Here is an 18,201-nt window from a genome sequence, read left to right on the forward strand (position 1 = left end):
GAAAATTTAGCTTTATGAAAAGCTCATTACATTATCATTACCTTTCTTATTTCTTGGGGGACTGGTGAAAATTTCAGCTTTCACCTCTAGACTCTAAGTTGAAACTTCAAGGCTCCTTTCCTGCTGGCTCTTTCTTGGTTCTTGTTCTTTTCTGCCCTTGACTGACATCTCCAACAGGGTCCCTTGTATATACACAGCTGCTAATTCCTAGTGTCCTTAGGCCACCTGGCCCAGCTGTAGGTCTTTTCTTCCTTTAGCTTTGTTCTCACGTTGCTCTTTTCAAAACTCCATTCAGCAAGTCATAAAACACACCTGCAAGTTAAAAGCCAACCATCAGTTTATCTTGGGATTTCCACAGTGCCTTTCCTTTAACATTCAATTAAGCTAGTTAAATCTGCACATTTGACTTTTTAACCCCACCAGGTTTTCATTAATAAAATGCGGATTGACATTACTAGGGAGAATTTTGAAAATGAATGAGATAAATTAATTCAACAAACATTTACTTAGAGTTGGATTATAAAGATTAATAATAAAAAAGTTCTTTGTCGTCTAAGCAGTCATAGATTTATTAAAAAGGCAATATATAAGTTGAGAGTTGGTTCTCTTAATCTGGAGTCCGTGGGATGGATGGGCTTGGGGAAGGGAGTGCTTAATGAGATTGTAGGCAAAAATTTGGGTGTATGTTCCTTTTTCTGAGAAGTTTCATTATTCTCATTAGATTTTCAACTGAGTCCAAGACTTCTAAAGGGAAAATATTGATGTAAACATTTTTTTTTATAAATTTATTTTTGGCTGTTTTGGGTCTTCGTTGCTGCATGAGGGCTTTCTCTAGCAAGCAGGGGCTACTCTTCATTGTGGTGCGCAGGCTTCTCCGGTGGCTTCTTTTGTTGCGGAGCACAGTCTCTAGGAACGCGGCTTTCAGTAGTTGTGGCGCATGGGTCTAGTTTAGTTGCTCCGTGGCATGTGGGATCTTCCCGGACCAGGCTCGAACCCGTGTCCCCTGCATTGGCAGGTGGATTCTTAACCACTGGGCCACCTGGGAAGCCCAGACAGTTAGTTGTGGGTTTTTTATTTTTGTTTTTGTTTTTTGCGCGGGCCTCTCACTGTTGTGGCCTCTCCCGTTGTGGAACACAGGCTCCGGATGCGCAGGCTCAGCGGCCATGGCTCACAGGTCCAGCCGCTCCGTGGCATGTGGGATCTTCCCGGACTGGGGCACGAGCCCGCCTACCCTGCATCGGCAGGCGGACTCTCAACCACTGCGCCACCAGGGAAGCCCCAAACAGATAGTTTTAATACACTAAGTTACCATAAGGAAATGTGACCGATATTATGGGTGAACAAAGAACAGAACACTTTCTTTCTGCTTGAGGGAAAAAAATATGGTTTCATTGATCAGCGTCTCGAAAGACAGATAGGAATTGGGGAGGGGGGATGGCAAGGACATTTGAGGCAGAAAGAACTGCATGTGCAAAGTCATGGGTTCCAGAACAAAATGTGTATTTGAGAAAAATGCAATGTGGCTGGAGCATGGAGTGCATGGTGAGAAATATACAGGGCTAGGGAGTGACAAGCTTTGAAAACTGTGTGGACTACAGAGAACCAGCAGAAATCTTTAAAAATAGGTTTTTACACTGTCAGTTGTGTGAAGTATATAAACATTTCTCAAAGGAGGTCCCTTCTATTCCTGCCTTACTAAGGGAGTGGCTTGGGCAGCGAGGTCTGCTGTTGCTGAAGGCTGGAAAAGTTTGAGAACCAGAGCTCTAGGGCCCAGCCCAGGCCATAGCAAAATTCTGAAGAGTATGTAAAATCTGTCCTCCTTTCCTGCTTCTTTTCACTTGATCCCTACTGCCCCCTTCATATATCCAGAAGGATCTGCTTGGTTTCTACCTTCCAGAATTCTAAAATGGTTGAACTAGAAGGAACCTCAGAAGTTATTTTGGTCCAACTTCCCTAATTTACAGTCTTGGAAATAGACTCTGATTAGGAAGGGATTTACTCTCCGTGTCTCCCCTTCCATCTCTGGTTTGGTGCTGGGCCTGTTGCTCTCCTCCTTCTCTTCTTTTTGTTTTGTTTTGTTTTGCTTGGCTGCATCACTAACCAGGGATCACAGTGGAATGGAAGCCTGGAGTCTTAACCACTGGACCGCCAGGGAAGTCCCACCCTCCTTCTCTTCTGAGGAAATCCCAGGGACTCCTTCGGCTTCAACTAACATCCCCATACCAGAGACTCTAAGGTTTGTATTTCCAGCTTGATGTTACTCTCTAAGCCCAAACCTTTTAATTGTCTACAGAACATTCCTATCTGATGTTTTATGTTCTTCTGAAACCCAACATGTCCAAAGATAAATTGATGATCACAAAATCTCCTCTAGGATTCCCCACATTAGAAAATGGCACCTTACCCACCGAATCGCTCAAATCAATATTATGTTGATATCTCCTCCTTTAACGCCCTCCCCACAATCCAATCAATCACTAAGACCTCTCATTTTGCCTCCTAAAATGTCCATTTTGTCCACTTCACTCTGTCTTCATCATCACTATAATAGACCATTATCTTTTGCCTGTACTTGCAGCAATATTCTTCTAACTCCTAGTCTGCTCTTTTCTCCCTGAATCTACTTCCCACACTGCAATCAGAGTGAACCTAAAACATAAATCTGAGAACGCTGTGCTTCTATTAACCCTTTACTAACTGATCATCGTTTGTAGCTAACAACTAAAGGCCCTATTTTTCTCTTTTCTGCCCAATTCTTGAGTCTCATCTGGTGCCACCCTCTCTCTCATTATGCACCAGTCATGTTGGCCTTTTTTTCAGTTCTTCACCAGTACCAAGATCCTTCCCCGCCTGGGGCCTTTGCACATATTGCCTCTCACATCCCTTCCCTCCTTGTCTGGTCAATTTCTGGTCATCTTTCAGGTTCTAGCTGAAGCTCAGGACTTCAGGGAAAACTTCTTGGTCCTCTGACTAAGTGAGGTCCGTCTGTGCTTTCTCATTGCACTGTAACAACTGTGAGTGAATAACTTTTTTTTTTAAATAAATAAATTTTTGGCTGTGTTGGATCTTCATTGCTGTGTGCCAGCTTTCTCTAGTTGCGGCAAGCGGGGGCTACTCTTCATTGCGGTGTGTGGACTTATTGCAGTGGATTCTCTTGTTGTGGAGCACTGGCTCTAGGTGCACAGGCTTCAGTAGTTGTGGCACGTGGGCTCAGTAGTTGTGGCACACGGGCTTAGTTGCTCCATGGCATGTGGGATCTTCCTGGACCAGGGCTCAAACCTGTGTCCCCTGCATTGGCAGGCAGATTCTTAACCACTTTACCACCAGGGAAGCCCAGAAGTGAACTCTTAAGACTTTCTCTCTAGCACATTGCCTGGCCTTCAATAAATGCTTGTTAGAAGAGGGATTGAGTGCTTTATGCACCTAGTGGCAGAGGTGAAACTAGAACCCAAACTCATTTCTGATATGGTATTCTTTTCTCAAACCATGAGCAGTCTGCCCCCTAAGATGATATCCCACACTCCAGACTTCCTCTCCCTCTTCCCAGTGATTAAATGTATCAGTCTTGTGTGTTCTGTTCAGGGGCCTATTAAAGCCAATCTGGTGACATCCCCCAGGATGTCTGCGTTTTAACTGGGAAATCCTGTAGGACAGAAAGTAATCTCAAAGGAACTAATCAAAATTTCAGGCACTATAAAAATACTGGAAGGAGGGAATTTTCACTATCATCCCTTAATGGGATTATAGGAAAGAAGTTTACAATGTACCAGATTTACTTTAATGTTTTTTTTTTTGAACTTTATCTTTGTAGCAAACCTGTTAGGTAGATTTTATTATCCCCTTTATCAAATGAGGGAATCTCTGAAAGGTTTAGTAATTTACCTAACGTCACCAATCTGTTGGGGAGGCCAGTGTTTAGTCACTCCCCCTCCCCGATTATGACTCCTGGTCTAATCCTCTTTTCACCATACCACTGCCGCCTTCAAGGGTAAGTGTAGGCAACTGCTTACAGTTTACACATAAATCTGGGCCATGGGGTTAACTGGTTAACTTATATTAAAAAAAAAAAAAGGATTACTATGTTTCTTCTCTTCCCTTGGTGGGATCTATGCTCTGAACCTGGACTCTGCCAGAAGTCTATCACATTTGGTGCCTGACCTTATTCATTCCAACCATAAATGTGATTACGGACAGAATGCGTTGAGCACTCTAAGCAAAATTATGATGCCAAAATCCAAGATGCTGTGTTATTTATTTTACTACTGAGTCCACCCAAGCCTCCTGTATCCAGGGAGGGGATGATATCAAGTTGACACTTGAGTGCATTATTTATCTGTTTACTACTATTTGCAATAACAAAAGCTATTAGGAGATGGACTGTCCTGGGATCAAATATCCCTGCAGGAGTCAGGTTTGCCTCTGATTAAAAATGCTTCTGCCCATCCATCTTTTAGATCGCCTCAGGATTCTGGTTCCTGAATACAGGATTTCTCTTGGGGGTGGAGGGACACTATTACGTTCCTCTCAGTGTCAGGCAAACCTTACTATTTAATAGCTTTGTGACCTTGGGCACATGACTTAACCTCTCTGTTTCCTCAGTTATAAAACGGATTGGCTGACAGCTACACTGAAGATGCTGAAAGCCTTTAATATGTTTGAAAGCACATAACAACGAAGCCTAGTCTACAGCAGGTATTCAAATAGCATTTATTTCCTTTCTTCCCCAGGTAAGGACTCGTTGAAGGAACATGTGAAATTTTGTGTGGATGTGTGAAGCGTGTTTTTCTTGGAAATACAGTCCACAGTTTAACAGATTATCATGGGGGCCAGCGACATCCCTAAAAAAGAATTGTGGATTCTCCTCCCTGCAACGCCGAAGGGTGAATCTCTTTCTCAGGGGACCGGATGTTTTCTGGATATTTTTGTTCTCTGGGCCCTCTTTCTGTAGCCTGCTAACAGAGGAGGATAACCAGGTGAGGGGGGTGTCTTTCTCAGGGCAGGGCCCCCTTGAACTTTCCCTGAGGGCTCTGTGACTCCTGTTCGTGTTCCCCCCCATATGGGGGTGGGGTGCCATCTGCAAGTGGGAAGCAGGTTTATTTTAAGGCCTCTCAGCCTTCGGGGTTCGCTTCTTCACTGAAAACCCAGCTTTTGTGGGTTCCCCCAAGCTAAAGCTACTCCCTTCCCTCCAGCTGTTAGTCAAAACTTCGTGGTGCGACCCTGGCCGCCCCCACCCTCCTAGGCCCCAATCCCAAGGCGGTGGGGGCGGGGAGGCCGCGCGCGCCGCTTCCGCTCCTCCAGCCCACCAGAGGGCGCTGCGGCCCCACCTCTGCCTTCCCGGAGTGCTTCGCGCCGGGCCCCTTCAGCGTGGGTGAGCGAATGTGAGAGTCAGCGTCGCGCCGTGCGCGCCGTCCGCCTCCGCTGCTCGGCGCCCTTATTTCGGCTGCGAGGCGCGGGCGCGCGCGTAAAGGCATAGAGACGGGCGTTGAGCTGTCGGGCTAGAGCGTCGCCGAGTCGGAGCCGGAGCCGGAGCCCGAGCCGCGCGCTGTGTCTCCGCTGCGTCCGCCGAGGCCCCCGAGTGTCAGGGACAAAAGCCGCCGCTGCGCCGCCTGCTGCCGTCGCCGGGGCTCATCCGCTGCCGCCGCCACCCTGAGGAGAGTCCGCCGCCGTCGCCACCCCTGAGGATCCGAGAGCCATGTCGGCCAGCAGCCTCTTGGAGCAGGTACAGGCCCGGCCCGCATGCCTCGGCCATTGTGTGAGGCGAGAGGGAGCCCGACTAGGCCCGGGCCCGCCGCCCCCGGTCGGGCCGAGCTGAGGCGGCGCCTTTAGCGGGCCTCATTTTGAGGCTCTCAGGCCGGCCGCGCCCAGCGCCTCGCCCTCGGCCCGCTCTCCTCGCTCCTCACTGGGCCTCGGAGACCGCCGGCCGCGCCGCGTCCCCTCCTCTCAGCGGGCCTCGTTTTTCTCTTGTTTCCTTCCCCTTCTTTGAAGCCCTGGTCCCCTCGCGTTGTTTGTGGCGCGGCCCCCCTCCTCCCCCTTGGCCCCGCCAGCGTCGCGCTTCCCCCGCCTCCCATCTTCAGCCTCCCCCTCACCCCATTCCTGACGCCTCTCCTTAGGCCTGCGCCTTTATTCCCGTATCGGTCCCGGCTTTAACTTGTCTCTCCTTTTCCGTTTTTTCTTCGGACGATGTGCTGCTCGGCGACGTTTCCTTCCCCCGCAGAGACCAAAAGGTCAAGGAAACAAAGGTGAGCCCAGCTCCGCCGGTGCCCCTGGCGGGCGGGGGACCCCGTGTGTGGGGGGCGGGGTCTCCGGGAAGCGCCCCGGGGAGAGGACCTTTCGGAAGCCGCTTAGTTTGCAGGTGCCTCACAGTTAAGTATTTGACCCTTTCGGTGTGTTCCTGCAGCTGGCGAACAGCTTTGTAGTGAACAAGGAGTAATTCATTAGGGGTGGGGGTGGATTCGGTTTTGAAATGTCCCAGGTCCTTTAGTTTCCTGTAGGTCTTAGAAGGCCTTTGTTTTTCATCCTCGTGGATCACACTCTGGAAGTGCTCACATGTGATGGGGGAGGGGAAGCGGGAGGGAATAGAAATCTAGAGGAGCCAATAAAATGACCTTTTTAGATCAACTTGCTCTGGGTGGAGGGAGACATTTTTACTGACGAATGGTGCTCAGCATTCATTCTCATCTTTATCCTTTCGAAACCCAAACTTACTTGCTCTGTGTAGTATGGTTTTTCTCTGGTTAGGAGGTATTTGATTAGTTTGGGAGGTGGATTGTACGATTGAGACACTCCTAATTTGAATTTTTTCTCCTTTAGTACAAAATGGATCTGTACATCAAAAGGATGGATTAAATGATGATGATTTTGAACCTTACTTGAGTCCACAGGCAAGGCCCGTGAGTAGTTAACCATTTTCGTGCTTGATCAGAGGATGCAGTATACCATTATTCTTTCTCTGCTCTATCAATAAGTTTCATTTTCAGGGGATGACTTTCTTAATATCAGTCAATACGTTATAAAACCAGTTGCTACAAATGTCATAGGCCCTTAAGGATCTTATCTCTGTTGTGAGCAAACATACCATTCTCTGAGGCTAGTACTGATAACATTTTACAGTGTACTAACAGCAAGTGTACTAACAGCAACACTTGCTTGAGTAGTTCTTCCTCCTTAGCAAGAATGTAACAATGTAAAACTTAAGAATACTTTCTGGTGTTAAATGTTTTCACCTCCCAAACATTTTTCTTTTAGGAAAATTGGATTCATACGTGATGGGAAAAACTAACATAAAATCACCTGAACTTTATTCAGTGCTGCAGAACTGAGTATCTTCGTTTTGTCTAGTCACTAGTTAGTGGGTTCTTAGGTTATCAGAACTATTTTGGAGCTGGGTACTCTTTCAAGTTGAGCTGCATCTTCATCTGTAAAGAGCAATTTTGTATATATCTGGCTTCTTAGGGGAGCTGTATTTACAAAATGGAGTTGAAGGAAAATAAAATACTGTTGAGAACAGAGATCAAGAATGATGGAATTCCAGTTTTTGCAATGTAATCTGTCTTCTAATGTGAAGATTAGTTGCATGTAGGTCCATATATGAACATGAACTGTGCACAGAGACTTCTTTGATTCAGCAGTTCTTTTGTGTTACTATCTTGGATCCCAAAGACAGTCACAAAGTTGTAACTAATAAGTATAACTCACCAGACTAATAAACCAAAAGGAAAATTGACAACTCATCCAGAATATCCTAAAAGATGAAAAAGTTTGTGGAACATTTATATAAATTCTGAACAGATGGTGTATGGTATTCATAACAGTCTTGAATAACTTGACAGTGCGTGCGCATGTTTGTGCCTAATGCTTACATAAAACTTTTTGATCCGTTGTGTAGAATTTTCTGAATTGAAAGTGTAGAAACCGCTTAAGCAAGTGATTGGAAAAAAGTTTTTGCAGAAGACAACCAGTTAATCAGGAAAAGTAGGGAAGGAAGTGGAGGAATGAACTATTAAAATAGGGTTCTTGCTCTTGAGGTAGTTTGCTTACATAATCATTGTAACAAGGAGAGTGGGAGCATTTGGAAACATAATTCTAGGTAGTTCTTGTGAAACATTGTGTGATTCAGATTTTTGAGCTCAGGGGCATGTGGGAACCTGCCAGTTCAGGTGTAGGCATTTAGCTCTATAGTGGCATAACCTGTGATATTAAATGTGTTTGTTTTTTATTTGTTAAGTAAGCTAAAGCTTGAATATTTTTGAAAAATTTGTGGGGGAGTTTGTTTTTTATTTAAGTTAAAGCTTAAATATTTTTGAAAAATTTGGGGGGAAATATAAATTTTGGTTGAATAGACATAATCTGAGACTCTCTGTAGTCTGTCAAGGCTGTTTCATCTACTCTTTAACCAGTTTTTTATTTTAATTTTTGAATTTTATTTACTTTTTTATTCAGCAGATTCTTATTAGTTTAACCAGTTTTTCATCACCTTATATTGGAATAATTCTTCAGGCTTAATCTATTAAGGGTGGTCTGAATTTCTTATTCATAATGGATTTGGGGCTGTTAAAATTATAACACTGTCTTCGAGAAATAGACTTCTCTTAAACTTGAGAGTATATGTGAAAGAGTTAGGTTTTTAAAAGAAAATTTAGAATTGGCAGAGAGAAGCACCACCATTTTATCAAACTATATTCGTTGAAATATTTAATCTTTAGGAGATGTGTTTTAGTGGCTAGGAAGAAGTACTATTGGCTTTGGTAATACAAACTTAAGGCCTGACGTAGTTATGGTCATCCAAGTCTCTTACGAACAAAACTCCCTATTGACTAGTTAGTGGATTCTTAGATACCAGAGCTGTTTTGAAGTTAAAGTAGTCTATTTTTGAGTTGAGCTGAGTCTATATCTATAGAAACCAATTCTATATATCTCTGGCTTCTCATTTAAGGGAGTACTTTGTGAGTTACTAGGATTTATGAAAAAGAACTGTCAGCATAAATGAAAGTAAGAATGTTTCTGCAATGTAATCTATCTTCTAATGTGAGGACTAGTTGAGTATAACTTTATTTCTGGTTGTCATTCTGAAGGATGATTCCTTTTATAAAGATGTGGACTGTACTGTCTTTAGAATTATATTGCTGTTTTTAATGAAGAAGTTAGGTGTGCATTTTAGCTTACGGCCTTAACTTTTATAGGTGAAGCAAAACAGGTAGCAACATTTTTTTTGGTTTTGAATCCACTGGAAGCCACTGTGCATTTTCTTTCCAGGTTATAATTAAATAGTGGCATCTCTTGATGTTCCCAGATGGTTTGCCAGGAGGCTTTACTATAGAGTAGGTGTACTGAACCTTGATTTTTGGTTTATGGTTGAGGAATGGCTGCACAGATTTTTGGGGTAGAACTTGAAATTTCCAGTTATTTTTGTTTTATCTATTATGTAGTAAGTTTTAATAGGAAACTCTTGTGAATACTTTTTCTTTCTGCCAATATTCCCACTCCTTCAGTCCAGAGATAGTGGTTTTAATGAAGGCGTCATCTCAGTACATCTATAGAGGAAGACTTAAACTTAGTGAGATGACGGGTTTTCCCTTTTCTGAATTGTAGCACTAAAAGGTAAGGCTGGTATTCACTGTATGTCAAGTTTAATTTTAAATGTTTAAGCAGTTCAATTATTAAACCAAAATATTATCTAAGTCTATAAAAATAGCAAGTTTATGGGAAGAGACCATCTGAAAAGGTCACTCTCCTTTTTCATGGTAATGACTGAAATATTTGAATTGTGTGAATAATTGGGAAAGGAAATGTTCTGGTCGTTTTATGTATTTTTGTGTTTAGTTTTAATTAACCCTTTTTTCTTCTTCCACAGAATAATGCATATACTGCCATGTCAGATTCCTACTTACCCAGTTACTACAGTCCCTCCATTGGCTTCTCCTATTCTTTGGGTGAAGCTGCTTGGTCTACTGGGGGTGACACAGCCATGCCCTATCTAACTTCTTATGGACAGCTGAGCAACGGAGAGCCTCACTTCCTACCAGATGCAATGTTCGGACAACCAGGAGCCCTGGGTAGCACTCCATTTCTTGGTCAGCATGGTTTTAATTTCTTTCCCAGTGGGATTGACTTCTCAGCTTGGGGAAATAACAGTTCTCAGGGACAGTCTACTCAGAGCTCTGGATATAGTAGCAATTATGCTTATGCACCTAGCTCCTTAGGTGGAGCCATGATTGATGGACAGTCAGCTTTTGCCAGTGAGACCCTCAATAAGGCTCCTGGCATGAATACTATAGACCAGGGGATGGCAGCCCTGAAGTTGGGTAGCACAGAAGTTGCAAGCAATGTTCCAAAAGTTGTAGGCTCTGCTGTTGGTAGCGGGTCCATTACTAGTAACATCGTGGCTTCCAATAGTTTGCCTCCAGCTACCATTGCTCCTCCAAAACCAGCATCTTGGGCTGATATTGCTAGCAAGCCTGCAAAACAGCAACCCAAGTTGAAGACCAAGAATGGCATTGCAGGGTCAAGTCTTCCACCACCTCCAATAAAACATAACATGGATATTGGAACTTGGGATAACAAGGGTCCTGTGGCAAAAACCCCCTCACAGGCTTTGGTTCAGAACATGGGTCAGCAGCCAACCCAGGGGTCTCCCCAGCCTGTAGGTCAGCAGGCTAACAGTAGCCCACCAGCGGCTCAGGCATCAGTAGGGCAACAGACACAGCCATTGCCCCCACCACCACCACAGCCTGCCCAGCTCTCAGTGCAGCAACAGGCAGCTCAGCCAACCCGCTGGGTAGCACCTCGGAACCGTGGCAGTGGGTTCGGTCATAATGGGGTGGATGGTAATGGAGTAGGACAGTCTCAGCCTGGATCTGGATCTACTCCTTCAGAACCTCACCCAGTGTTGGAGAAGCTGCGGTCCATTAATAACTATAACCCCAAGGATTTTGACTGGAATCTGAAACATGGCCGGGTTTTCATCATTAAGAGCTACTCTGAGGACGATATCCACCGTTCCATTAAGTATAATATCTGGTGCAGCACAGAGCATGGTAACAAGAGACTGGATGCTGCTTATCGCTCCATGAACGGGAAGGGCCCCGTTTACTTACTTTTCAGTGTCAACGGCAGTGGACACTTCTGTGGCGTTGCAGAAATGAAATCTGCTGTGGACTACAACACATGTGCAGGTGTGTGGTCCCAGGACAAATGGAAGGGTCGTTTTGATGTCAGGTGGATTTTTGTGAAGGACGTTCCCAATAGCCAGTTGCGACACATTCGCCTAGAGAACAACGAGAATAAACCAGTGACCAACTCCAGGGACACTCAGGAAGTGCCTCTGGAAAAGGCTAAGCAGGTGTTGAAAATCATAGCCAGCTACAAGCACACCACTTCCATTTTTGATGACTTCTCACACTATGAGAAACGCCAAGAGGAAGAAGAAAGTGTTAAAAAGGTAACCAGCTTACCCTTCTTAAGACTTTAAAGGAAGGAGAAGGAACTAGAGAGAACAGGAGAGGTATTATACCGAGCCATTAATAAAAGCTTTGTAAATAACACAAGTATCACTTAACAGTTCAAGCCTTAATGGAGGATAATTGGTCTTATTATTTGAACCTTAGTGTGAAAGAATATGGGAACATTAATGGAGGACAGAAATATGGGCTTAAGTTAAAGCAGAAACAAACTTAGAGAAACTGGCTTTACATGATGCAGAAAGAGGTGAAGAATGAGTCTGAAAAAAAGCAAAGGGAATAATTGAAGTGATAGAAACGTAGAAATGAAAGTAGGAGAAGATTGAGGCTGTAATGTGGCAGAGAAAAAGATAATTCTGTTGGAATTAACTTTTGGCCTTGCTGGGGTACTGTAGTTATTTTCAAGAGTTGGTGTGTCACGAAGCCCTGACATTTCTGCCTGCCTGCTGACAACTGGCAGTGTTAAGAGGATGTTTTTCAGACCTTTCTTCCTTCTGTCTTTTGTAGTGTTCTGGTTAATCACTTTTTTTTTTCAAAATCTTTTTCCCATTAGAAAAGGTAGTTATATAAAACTTGGAAAGCAGATCATCCAAAAGAGCTGGCTTCTTGTTCTTAACATTTGGTTGTATTCCTAAAGATTCACTTTCTCTTTTCCTCTGTAACAAGTGGGAATCTTGAACAGAGTGATAGGGAATAGTTCCAAAGTAAAGAGTTGAATTTATTTGAAACGGTTGGTAATGCTTGATCCCATGTATTGAGTGTAAACTCTAGGACCATAAGAAAATGATAAAATAGTGGTTGGGGCAGATCATATTATCCAGAAGTTAGACATGTTGAAGTATAGGAAGTAGGTGAAAAGATAATGGCAAGGAGAAAATGTTTTTAAAACATATGTATATATTAATGATAGAATCCTGAGTGGTTAGCTTCAGATGTAAAATAAACAAAACCTAACAGACTTAATGTAAATACATTTTCCTTGAATTTGTCATAAATTCATAGGGATCTTATGTAGTTGATCTAGGACCTGAGGCACTTGTTATGCCTTTATAAAGACTTATTCCTTTGAGCAGTGGGAGGAAGACTGCTCAGAGAAGTAAGTTTGCTCTGGTAGATTCTTGACCTCCATAACACAGAATCAGAGGTCCATAGTTGTCTAACTAAAGCTGGATGGTTGACTTTTATTTTTGGCTGCATTGTGTCTTCGTTGCTGCTTGCGGGCTTCCTCTAGTTGGGGTGAGCGGCCTTCTCATTGCAGTGGCTTCTCTTGTGGAGCATGGGCTCTAGGCGTGCGGGCTCTAGGGCACAGGCTCAGTAGTTGTGGCGCACGGGCTTAGTTGCTCCGCAGCATGTGGAATCTTCCCGGACAAGGGCTCGAACCCATGTCCCTTCCATTGGCAGGTGGATTCTTAACCGCTGAGCCACCAGGGAAGCCCAGGATGGTTGGCTCTTTATCTTCCAGTGTGTACAGACAAATAAGAAATAGAGTTATGCTTGTCAGTGATGCTGAAAGTATTGGGGAGATAGAGCCAGGTTACTGGAAAGTTGGCTGTCAGAAAAAACTTGGTACTTTTTAGTTCTTTAAACTCTTTTCCTTTCCCAGAGTTTAACAGTTTAACTTAAAATCCTCCGGAATCTATAGAAAAAAGATCCTTGATTATTTTTGCCAAACATCTGAAAGGCTCTAAAGATATCTTAACAGGCTTCTGTTTCTAGAGGAACAAGGAAGGAGGCTGTGGCCTTTTAGGCATCATGTAGTGGCATAGCAGATTATGAACGTGTGTGGGGGCATCCAGGTGCTTGGTTTAACTACTTGAAATATGCATAGTATTTGTCACATACTAAGAATCTGCTTACTTTCATCTGCAAAGTTCTGTCCTACATCTTGTGATTAAAAGCAGGAAGGCAAAGATAGGAGTATTTTTTGGAATGTGCAGCATAGCCGCTAAGATAAATTTGTATTTGTTAGAACTAGTGGGAAAGCTTGTGTTTAAAAGTGAAGTAGCAAGTCTGAGGATTGTTAATTTGTGTGCACTTTTAATCAAGTATATATCTGTATTCACTTGAGTGGTTCAGTGAATGATAAAACTTCATAAGTAGGTGTAAGATTCATTGACTAGTCTTGTGTTTTCAGTGAGTGTAATAATAATCAAGGTTTAGGGTCTTTGTTAAGCTAACTAATGGCTCTCAAAACCGTTCTGTAAAGACTTTTGATGAATGAGTATCCTAATTGTTCTGAGGCTGGTGAACAAACCACCAAAGGTAAAAACTTAAAAGCTTCAATTATACTTGTGTCAGATTACTTTTTAGTTTACTTTCTTTAAGAAGAGCTTGCTGGGGTTTCAGGAAGGTCCCTATGATTGCTTCCAAACCCAGCTACCCTTTCAGTCAGTATTGCCTTACTCCTGTGTTGCCCACTGTTACCCTTTAACATCCTTACATAACTGACTGTAAACTGTTCTTCCAGTTTTTATTAGGCTTCCAAGACAAAACAAGTTTCATGATAATGGGACTGATAGCTCATTGAAGCATTGACTCCCTTAAGTGGGGTGTTTGTATATGTGCGTTGGTATTATTTACAAGATTGAAAAATATCTTCCAGCCAAATGGAAACTCAGTCAGTGGGGAAATACTTAAAACTTCATCCTGAAAATGATGTCACAGCTGTTCTAAAGTTCCATGATTGGGCATGTTTCTTGGCAGAACACACTGAAGCAGAACTACAGCCATTTTTGCCTTGTTTTGTCACATGATCTAATTCAATACCATAGAACCTTCAAGATCTGTCTGGCTTGGATATTTTGGATCTGTCTGGCTTGACACTTCCAGCAAATTTTAGTGACTTCATTTACTTCGTTGTATACTTTAGATACTATTTTGTAAACTGCTTTCTGCATTTATTTAGAACTTTCCTCTAATTGTTATTCTGTGACATCACTTTTTAAAAATTTATTTTTGTTTGCGTTGGGTCTGTGTTGCTGCGCGCGGGCTTTTCTCTGGTTGTGGCGAGCGGGGGCTACTCTTCCTTGCCGTGTGCAGGCTTCTCGTTGCATTGGCTTCTCTTGTTGAGCATGGGCTCTAGGTGTGTGGGCTTCAGTAGTTGTGGCTCACGGGCTTTAGAGCGCAGCCTCAGTAGTTGTGGTGCACGGACTTAGTTGCTCCGCGGCATGTGGGATCTTCCCAGACCAGGGCTCAAACCTGTGTCCCTTGCATTGGTAGGTGGATTCTTAACCGCTGAGCCACCAGGGAAGCCCTGTGACATCACTTTCTAAAAAAAATTTTATTTAATTTATTCTTTTATACAGCAGGTTCTTACTAGTTACCTATCTTATGCATATTAGTGTATATAGCTGTGACATCACTTTTGATGGCTTCATAGTATTCTATCAAAAATTTATTGTAATTTACCAGTCCCCGTTATTGAATAACTTCTTTATAATTTTTTTTCAGCTAAAATAACAGTTGTAAATATCCTAAGATATAAATATTGATTCATACCTATCCTTAAGTGCTGTGTCAAAGGATATATGCTTTTTTTTTTTTTTTGCTGTACTCGGGCCTCTCACTGTTGTAGCCTCTCCAGTTGCGGAGCACAGGCTCCGGACGTGCAGGCTCAGCAGCCATTTCTCACGGGCCCAGCCGCTGCGCAGCATGTGGGATCTTCCCGGACCGGGGCACGAACCCGTGTCCCCTGCATCGGCAGGCGGACTCTCAACCACTGCGCCACCAGGGAAGCCCAGGATATATGCTTTTAGAAGGTCTTGCCTGTGCTATATATTGCCATATGAGCTTTTTTCTTAAAATTTTTTTGTTGTTGTTGATTATTACTGTCAGCTATTCAGAAGATGATGGCAGTCAGTTAATCTTTTTCTCTGTCTCAGCTTTGGAATAGTGGGGCATAAAGGGAGAGGTACTTCCTGCAATAGTGATTTTTTTTTTTTTTTTAAAGAAACCTCATAAAATAGTTGGTTTAGTTCCCCCCCCCCCCCGCCACAATATTTATTTATTTGGTTGTTCCCAGTCTTAGTTGCAGCAGGCAGGCTCCTTAGTTGTGGCTCCAGGGCTCCTTAGTTTGCCACACGCGGGCTCCTCATTTGTGGCATGCGAACTCTTAGTTGCAGCATGCATGTGGGTCTAGTTCCCTGAACCCGGGCCCCCCCGCATTAGGAGTGCAGAGTCCTATCCACTGTGCCACCAGGGAAGTCCCTAGTGGTTTTAGGTTTGTCTTACCTTTCTAGCTTTTTAACTCTAGGTAAAAATAAGATAGTCTAGTAGGGGAGACTAAGGGCTGTGTAATTCTCTTAATGTCTAGCCCAACATTAGACTCGATCAGGCACTTGAGTAAAGATTTTTCTGAATAACTGGAAAGCTAAGGGGAGATTGAGGAGAGACAGATCTAGAGTAAATATTACTATAGTGACAACAGCTTAAGGTGTATATTTTTAAAAATTTCATTGCTATTAAGTGAGAATAGCAGGATTTTTTTTTGGACTGAATTATTTAATAGGTTCTTTATAAGAAGTTTAGAACACTACTTTGTGAGGATAAATTCCGTTTGTAAGAGCGAACACAGAGGGGAGGTAACCCTGGAGTTGAGGAACAGCTTTTTTTTTGTTTGTTTGTTTTTGTTTTTGTTTTTTTGAGCAACAGCTTTGATTCTTCGCAGAATTTGTGAGTCCACAGCTTTCTGATCAACCTTCCGCTGCTCTGTAATCTCGTATTTCTCTCTGTGTCAAAGATCTCACCTTCCTGGTGCCTGGGCTTATGTACTTTCTTCTTGAAGTAAGCATCAGTGGGATGTTCTGGGATTTTCACACCACTGATACCAGTTTTGGTGGAAGTGGCAATGACAAATTTCTGGTGTGTTCTCTGCAGAGGAACTTGATTGAGGGACAGAGGCCCAGTCACAAGTAGCAAGCCACTGCTCAGCTGCTTCAGGAAAAGGACCCTCTTGCCTCTGTGGTGCCCAATGAGGATGATCAGAATGGTCCCAGGAGTGATGCTAGCATGCAGTTTTCTCACATGCTTACTGAAGGGTTCTTTGCTGTGACTCAACAGCTTTCGAGGCACATCTTCAGTAGGATAATACCTAGGCATTTTGTGAAGTGTAACCACCCAGGTACCACTATTCTTGTCACCACCAGCTGGTTTTGTGACAGTAGCAAGAACCTTCACCTTCTTTTTCTTTTCAACCTTGGATTTAGCTGCTGAATACTTCCTCTAGTACAAGGCCTTTCTGGAATACATAGCCGATCGGGAATATCTGCCAATTCCTCTGACCAGGACAGGGTTTTGGCTGCATTGGGGCTTCCCCTTCTTAACCTGCTTCACCTTTTTAACCTTGCCACCAGCATCAGCCTTCTTGGCTTCAGGTTTTTCCTCATTAGTATCTGGCTTCTCAACCTTTTCACCTGCCATCTTGCAAGATGGGAAAAAGAACTCAGGATTTCTTTACCTTTAGGATTATTCTGATTTTCAGGCAGAAGACCTAAAAATGGTGACTTGGAGTGTGTTTGGACATACTGAAAATTTATTATGGTGTTTAAGAATTGAGATGAAGCTATTTATCTTTTCTTGGAACAACTTTACTGTGTGCTAGACACTACAGAGAAACCACAAATGTATTGTCAGGGAGCCTTATATTAGTGACAAGTAACAATACAAAATGAAAAGTGTTTTCTCAAGGTATGCACAAGGTGCCAGTTTGGAAGCTTGAAGATTGCCTAACCCATCTTGGGGTGTGGGTTGATTGATCATAGAAGAATCCTGCAAGAAGTGATCTCAGAGCTGAGCCTTGGAAGATGTATAGAAGATAGCCAGAGGTGTTTTGAGAAGAGTGAACATGGTTCAGAACAGCCCAAATCTGTATCGATAATAACACTGTAGAAGTAATAAGTTGGAATAGGAATTCCTGTACAGTTCAAGAACAAGTCTAATTGGAGTTTGTGGAATGGGTTTCCAGGAAGAGAAGTTTGGAGATTAGATTAGGAAAAGGGAATTAAATGAAATGTTTATGCAGTTAGTTGGATATAGAAGGAATCTACTGAGAGAGATACAAAGTTGGCTTAAAATAAAGTACTAGAGTTTAAGAGAATGAGGAGTAAGATCTAATTTGAGTTAGGATGGTGGAGGTCCTTGATGTAAGCTTCAGTGAAAGGCAATGGGAAACTTGTAAAGGTGAACCAGTACTTCGTAATAATAGGTATCATTACTGTGTGTGTGTGTGTATATATATATATATATATATATATATATATATATATATATATATATAGCTCACTTCTTCCTGCACTGTGCTTTATACATGTTATCTTATTTCTCATCGTAGTGTTTAGCTTAGTAGAGATGATTTATAAGGGGGAATATGATAGCTGTTATCAAATGATTTTTCATGCTAGTGACAGCACTGGAACCAATAGGTAAAAATTATAGGGAGGGAGATTTTTGTAAAGGGGGAACTTTCTAAAAATGGAGTCTTAGTCACAGGAGGGTTTCAAGAAGAGACTAAAAGAACTTTTATTAGGTAAATTGTAGAGAAGATTCACACATGGGGTAGTTTAGATCAGAGAAACCGAGGAGTAAAAGAGGATTAGGTGGCCCAGGATAACATTTGAGGTTCATGGAGAGGAATTGATGGTACAAAACAGGTGTTTTTAGTAAGACCTTATTTTTGTTTGTGTTCTGTAATTTCTGACCTAAATACTAATTACATATAAAACATAAGAAAGGACTTGAGAACAGAAGG

The 18,201-nt window shown here is 42.9% G+C and overlaps 1 protein-coding gene, 1 long non-coding RNA gene and 1 pseudogene across 5 annotated transcripts in view; 1 reads left to right on the plus strand and 2 right to left on the minus strand.

Annotated features, from left to right (window-relative positions):
* Nucleotides 1-4,688: 4,688 nt before the first annotated feature.
* Nucleotides 4,689-5,453, minus strand: LOC116755976. Its single transcript, XR_004350501.1, has 2 exons — nt 5,325-5,453; nt 4,689-4,952 (listed from the first exon to the last, which is right to left on the minus strand). It is a non-coding gene; the product is annotated as an uncharacterized LOC116755976 (long non-coding RNA).
* YTHDF2 (YTH N6-methyladenosine RNA binding protein 2) overlaps nt 5,359-18,201 on the plus strand; it is a 31,682-nt gene continuing 18,839 nt past the window's right edge. The window contains exons 1-4 of one of the 4 annotated variants that reach the window (XM_032636095.1): nt 5,359-5,719; nt 6,215-6,239; nt 6,811-6,881; nt 9,851-11,437. In XM_032636095.1, coding sequence (XP_032491986.1) covers nt 5,693-5,719; nt 6,215-6,239; nt 6,811-6,881; nt 9,851-11,437 — 1,710 coding nt within the window. In that variant the 5' untranslated portion in view covers nt 5,359-5,692. Of the gene's footprint in view, nt 5,720-6,214; nt 6,240-6,810; nt 6,891-9,850; nt 11,501-18,201 lie in introns of all 4 variants that reach the window. The other 3 variants (XM_032636086.1, XM_032636106.1, XM_032636077.1) reach the window with 3 other exon arrangements.
* Nucleotides 15,634-17,700, minus strand: LOC116755969 (annotated as a pseudogene).

Source organism: Phocoena sinus, chromosome 1 (genome assembly GCF_008692025.1).
Source record: "Phocoena sinus isolate mPhoSin1 chromosome 1, mPhoSin1.pri, whole genome shotgun sequence".
Taxonomy (NCBI): Eukaryota; Metazoa; Chordata; class Mammalia; order Artiodactyla; family Phocoenidae; genus Phocoena; species Phocoena sinus.